The sequence below is a fragment of the Trachypithecus francoisi genome, unplaced genomic scaffold (genome assembly GCF_009764315.1).
Source record: "Trachypithecus francoisi isolate TF-2019V2 unplaced genomic scaffold, Tfra_2.0 Lachesis_group5, whole genome shotgun sequence".
Classification (NCBI taxonomy): Eukaryota; Metazoa; Chordata; class Mammalia; order Primates; family Cercopithecidae; genus Trachypithecus; species Trachypithecus francoisi.
Genome location: NW_022681470.1, coordinates 128058691 through 128064690, shown reverse-complemented (window position 1 = coordinate 128064690; position 6000 = coordinate 128058691). Strand labels below are relative to the sequence as shown.

The window sequence follows — 6000 nt, the reverse complement described above, 5'->3', positions numbered from 1 at the left end:
GCAGTGAGCCCAGATGGCCCTACTGCACTGAGGGGCAACAAAGCAAGACTGTGTCTCAGAAAAAAAAAAAAAAAAAAAAGATAAATCCTTTAACTTCGGTCTAAATTATACTCTATAGGTCTTAGCTTTTATGACAATACTTACATATAATAAATCTTGGTATTGCTGTGGTGCTAAATAATGAGATACTCATTTAATAAATCAATTTCCCAGCTGGGCACAGTGGCTAACGCCTATAATCCCAGCACTTTGGGAGGCTGAGGCAGGCAGATCACTTGAGGTCAGGAGTTCGAGACCAGCCCAAACATGGTGAACCTCCCCCCATCTCCACTAAAAACACAAAAATTAGCTGGGCGTGGTGGCGGGCGCCTGTAATCCTAGCTACTCGGGAGGTTGAAGCAGGAGAATTGCTTGAACCTTTGGGGTGGAGGTTGCAGTGAGCCAAGATCGCGCCACTGCACTCCAACTTGGGCGACAGAGTGAAACGCCGTCTTAAAAAAAAAAAATCCCATTTCCCCTTACTAATTAATGTTACTTGCAATTGCAAAATACATTCATGATTCCAGGGAGTGACAGGAAGTGATAGGAGAGGCGGTTAAAAATGTTAGGTGATATAAATAAACGAAGAAGTTCTTTTTGGAATAGAGGCAATGTGGAAAAATATTAGAAACTGTTGTTTAATGCTTCACAGGCTTTTCACTGCATGGTACAAACTTAAGCATTTAAAAATTGTCTATAACCCACTTGGAAGAGGGCATTCGTATGCTTAAAGTGGCCTCAGGGAAGGACAGCAGAGAATTTAGGAAGATTAGCAACTGGGCTGTCAGGCGAACTCAGGCTGTTGGCCTCAACTCCAAGAGGGAGCGCAGCTAGGCAAGGACACGGATTAAACGGAAGAGGTTGGAACACCTGTGCAGGCCAGGTAGGGGAGGAGTTTCAATGCTGACAAAGAACCCGCTGAGAGAGCTTCCTAAAACACCCAGCTGTCATGACGCACTGAGGAGTACTCTACTAGTTGACTGCTTTGAAGTGTGTGTGTGCGCTTGCTTGCTTTAGGAGACAAGCTATTAATACTAAAGCATATGTTAGGGAGTTGCTCAGTGTACTTGATATCTAGTAGCACCAGCCAAGCTAGCTAACAGCCTTCCCATGGAGATGGGCCAAGAAGTAGCTCCACAGAGAAAAAAGGAAGTAGTGGACCTGCCTCCAAGGTTCCGATACCAGGAGGTGAAAGAGATCTGAAGTTCCTAATAGGCTGTTTACACTACCAGAGAAAAATCTGGCTCCCATCCAACCCCCACCCACGAGGTGCCCATTCCAGACATGGGGCAAGCTGCCTTCTCATCTTCCGTAGGTGACAGCTCGGCTCACATTTGTCCACGTCTTCCATCTCGTGCCTTGGCAACATCCCCAAATGATTACTGGAAGAGCTGCCTCTTTTTATAATTTCCTGACAGAATTTATAAAATTAAACATTTAAAGACAGAATCGGGGACATGTTGCATTCACATTTGATGTTCAACCGGTGCACATTTTGGTGGTCCCCAAGAATCGTCATGCCAAAGCATCAGGCTCGAAAGATCACCTTAAGCAGCAAGATTTTAAAAAAAGAAAACACACAACTCTCCTCAATCTAAAGTCTAGGATTTGGATGACGCTTCCCTGTCAAGGTTTCTCCCGAGTGGAGGATACAAGAGGCAGGAAAGGCAGGTAACTGAAATTGCCTCATGTAAAGGGGCTCAGCGCAGAGGAGGAATAATAGCGGCGGTGGGATCTTTTCCCTTCTCTCCCTTTCTATCTTGGAAATGGGGTGCGAGTGGCGGCGAAGCGGGGGCAGTCCAAGCTCCAGGGTACCGGCGGGAAGAGACTCGACCAGCGAGAGGGGCCAGCGAGGGTGACCAGGTGCCCGCTGGGGGACCCCGCCGGCAGTGGCCAGGGGCGCCCAGGTCCTCCCCGATCCCAGGATGCACTGCGCCCCGCCCCCTCCCCGCGCCGCGTTCCACCTCCCCTCGGCCCCGGCCCCCTCCCGCCCATCTCGGGGAGGCGGGGACGCGGCGGCGGCGGCGCCTTCTCCAGTCGCGTCTTTCTCACTCACTGGGGAGCCCGGCGGTGGCGGCACCTTTCGAGGCAGACCCGCTGAGCTGCGAGCCCGCCGGCCAGCGAGTGAGAGGTCGGATCGACTGACGGCGGAGCCGACAGACGGACGGACAGCGGCAACGCCAGACGGCCAGAGTCGCCTCAAGTTCCGCCATGAGCTGGGGCACAGAGCTGTGGGTGAGTGGGGGAAAGGGGCGCCCCGCATGGACCCCGGCCCCTGAGAAGCGCGGGTTGGGCGGGCGCCGCGGACCTTCGGCGGTGAGAGCGCGCACCGCGGTCCTTGGTACGGCGCTGGCGGAGGGTGAGGGTCTCGCTCCTCTTTGTGTGCAGACTCCTCTTCCCTTCTCGGTCGGGGGTCTAGGGGGCCGCTAGTCCGTGCTCCCGCTTTTGCCGCCGCGGTGCGGCTCGGGCGGCGCCCGGGACGGCCGGGGGAGCAGCCCGCGGGCTACTGCGTCCGCCCTGATCCCCTCTGTCCCTTCCTCCTCCGCCTTCACTTTCCCGACGCCTGGCTTCGCGCCCAGCGGCTCCTCTCTCCGTTTGTATCTCTTCTCCCGGAGGCGGGGGAGGGGGCCCATTGTCCCCAATGGGCGCTGTTCGAGGGCGGGGAGGGGACCGGCCGCGATCCCTCGCCCGGGCCGGGTCCGCGGGGCTAGGGCGTCGCCCGACTGGGGCGGCGCGGGGAGCGGCGATCGGGGAGGCGCCGCCCAAAGCCCTCGCCCCAGGTATGGAGAGCCAGGCGGCTTTGTTCGGAGCCCGGCCTCGGGCCAGCCAGGCCCAGCCCACACTCCCATTTCCCTCTCCCTGCCTCTGCTTCGGGCGGGCACAGCTTCGAGGGACTCCGGTTTGGCCAACCCCGGCTGCAGCCTTTGGGTTGGTGGCTTGGTTTTGGGGGCTGAATGAAATCGAGTGATTTAATTCAGGAAGCTAATTTTGCCAAAAGGAGCGTACGGTTTCCCTGTTGCTTTACTTCCCCTTTCGTTCTTTATTCTCATTTGTTCTTTCTCCTTCGTTCTCTCCTTTCCTTTCCTCCCTGCCTTTCTTTGGCACAGGAGGCTCCAGACAATGCCAGTGTCTGGCCAAGGTACGGGCGGAGGGTAATAGGTCGGAGAATTTGCCCCTGGCGCCGGCGCGGAAGGGTGGAGGTGTGGAGGGCTGTGATTTCTCAGGTGCGGCCGGGGGAACTGGGGGCGTGGGGGCGCTGTCCCGAGAACCGCCTGGCCTCAGCCACTCCCCTTTTTATTCCACCTGTGCCTGTTTTCCGTGCCTTTTGTTCGCGAGGATCTCGTGAAATCACTGCAGAGAAAGGGGAGAAATAACTTTTGAGTATGTGTGTGCCCGGCTAGGGTGGGAGTGAAAGCCGATCGGTTAATTGAAAGGCAAAATGTTTTCTTATTTTTCTCGTCTACTCATAGATTGGGAATCTTAGAACTGTGAGACTTTAGAGTCCATCTAGTGAATGCTTACTTAGCTAGCCAGGACTCTCTTGTGCAACATTCTGGACAAGTGCTTACCCAGTCTGTAAACACACCACCCAAGAGAAAATACCTTAGGAGCCCCTTCATTCCGTTTCTTAGATAGCATTAGTTGTTCTTATATTGGGGAGGATTGTGTGGTAAATGAATTATGTAAAGTTTAATCCTTTGACGTTGGTTAGTGTCTCAGGCATTATTGGCCTTGTTTTCCTTGCACTTTGTGCATTCTATAATTGATTATAGTGAATTATCAATGAAAGGAAATCGGTATAGTTTTATTTTCAATTTTTCAATTTTTTCATGCTTACCAGAGTGCATTCATCCATTTTTATAATTACAAAATGTTTAATTTTTGCCTGCTTTAATGACTCGTGCTTCAAAGGAAATTAAAATGGAAGTAGATTACTTTTAAAAAGTAAACATAGGAAAACAGTGGAGGCATGTTATTTAGATTTAACTCAAGTTTTAAAAAAAAATTCACTTTGTATCACACTAAAGAATAACAGTTTTAAGGGAAAACAATATTTTAGTGTATAATAAAATGTTATTTTAAAGTTTTTTTTTTTTAAACTTATGGTACTACATAAGGAAACTCTTCCATTTCTCTGCTGTCTCCTGTAATTTGGTTATTTACTTTCAGCATTTAAAAAGTTTCTCAGCAATCTGAAAAGATAAACTGTAGAAGAGATGGGAATTTTTGTTCTAACTAAAATTTGTTTTGTGTCCTTCGGAAATTCTGAAAAAAGATTTTTAATTTTTCTCTTAACATTTAGCACATCTCCATATTTTAAGATTTTTAGTTTGAGGATTTGAGGGAAACATTTATTAGAAACTGAGTAATGTAGAATCAACTAATACCAACTTGGTGTCTAAAACTTAGATAAGCAGAACTTGCTGTAGAGGACTATTGTTGGGACTAGAAGAAACCTTAGGAAAATTTGAGTATGCTTCCTGTTTTTACTGTTCTCAGTTTTGAAAAAAGATTGTACTTCCAATGGATTGTGATGTAATACAAACACCTGTACTGTGCTCTTGCCATTGAGGAATTCGAGGTTGGGAAATTCTCTTGAAATTTTGGATTTAGAAACCAGTTATCCTATTATTTCATGTTTAGAATCACATTACTGTCCCAAAGAGTTAGTTATTGAGAATATGTTGTTACAGAAAAATGATATGTAGCCATGCACTTAAATCTAAGTCTGCCTCTTGTAACAATCATTTAATTTATTTTTTTTTTTTGCTATTTTAATGCTTCTTAAGTCTTATGTTAAATTTGAGAAAAGAAAGGAATTCAATAGAACGACTCTAATACTGACTTTGGGGGAGTTTTTTTTAGTGATATGCTAAGTGGGTCGTGTCAGACTTTGGTTGTGTAGTTGTTAGGGGATATGAACTAACTTGTAATAAATTTGAGCTGTGCTTACAAGGATTTCTAGAGTTCCAAATGAGTAAATAAGTTGGTGAATGTATACTACAGTCACAGTTTTGCACTGTATTCTGGGTAATACCAAAGAAAGAGATGATACTGTGTTCACTTCTTCAGGATGCATGGTAGCATCTTAGGCATTGCTTACTGTGTTCATTTCTTTATTACATAGCAAGAAGGGATGGATCAGATACAGAGCCAAATATGAATTAATAATTTCACAAAGCACAGATTTTGAAATTATTTGCTTTTTTTTTAACAGGGAAATTAGAGATTGAAAAAGACCTATGTTTAGTAAATAAGTTTTACTTATTAAGAAATAGGTTTTTAGTTTTTTCAGGACCTGGTTAAAGTTCGACAGAAAAAAATCTGTGTATAGGTTGTGAATGTGTGTATAGATATGAAAAAAAAATATGGCTGAGCACCTCACATACATATGACTTACTGAAAATTTTGCTACCCAAGGGAAATGCGGGATAAGTCTGGTAGTTAGAAGATAGATTCAGGCCGGGCGCGATGGCTCAAGCCTGTAATCCCAGCACTTTGGGAGGCCGGGACGGGCGGATCACGAGGTCAGGAGATCGAGACCATCCTAGCTAACACAGTGAAACTCTGTCTCTACTAAAAATACAAAAAAAAAAAAAAAAACTAGCCGGGCGAGGTGGCGGGCACCTGTAGTCCCGGCTACTCGGGAGGCTGAGGCAGGAGAATGGTGTAAACCCGGGAGGCGGAGCTTACAGTGAGGGGAGATCCGGCCACTGCAGTCCAGCCTGGGCGACAGAGCGAGACTCTGTCTCAAAAAAAAAAAAAAAGAAAAAAAAAAAGATGGATTCAAATAACTGATTTAATTTATAAGTGCATATAAATATTTTTTATGCCTTAATTTCCTGGTCAATATAACCTTTGGTCCTTAGTTTAAGAATGTATAATTTAAAAGCCATTGTTATTTTCATCATATTATTTATATTATTATTATTTTTGAGACAGAGTCTCTTCTGTTGCCTA

General features: G+C 46.6%; 1 protein-coding gene across 5 annotated transcripts in view; it reads left to right on the top strand.

Annotated features, from left to right (window-relative positions):
• The first annotated feature begins 1811 nt into the window (after positions 1-1811).
• Positions 1812-6000, top strand: part of FNBP1L (formin binding protein 1 like) — a 100422-nt gene continuing 96233 nt past the window's right edge. The window contains exon 1 of one of the 5 annotated variants that reach the window (XM_033196643.1): positions 1812-2274. In XM_033196643.1, the coding sequence (XP_033052534.1) occupies positions 2251-2274 (24 nt within the window). In that variant the 5' untranslated portion in view covers positions 1812-2250. Of the gene's footprint in view, positions 2275-2713; positions 2820-6000 lie in introns of those variants that run through there. The other 4 variants (XR_004433714.1, XM_033196638.1, XM_033196639.1 and 1 more) reach the window with 4 other exon arrangements.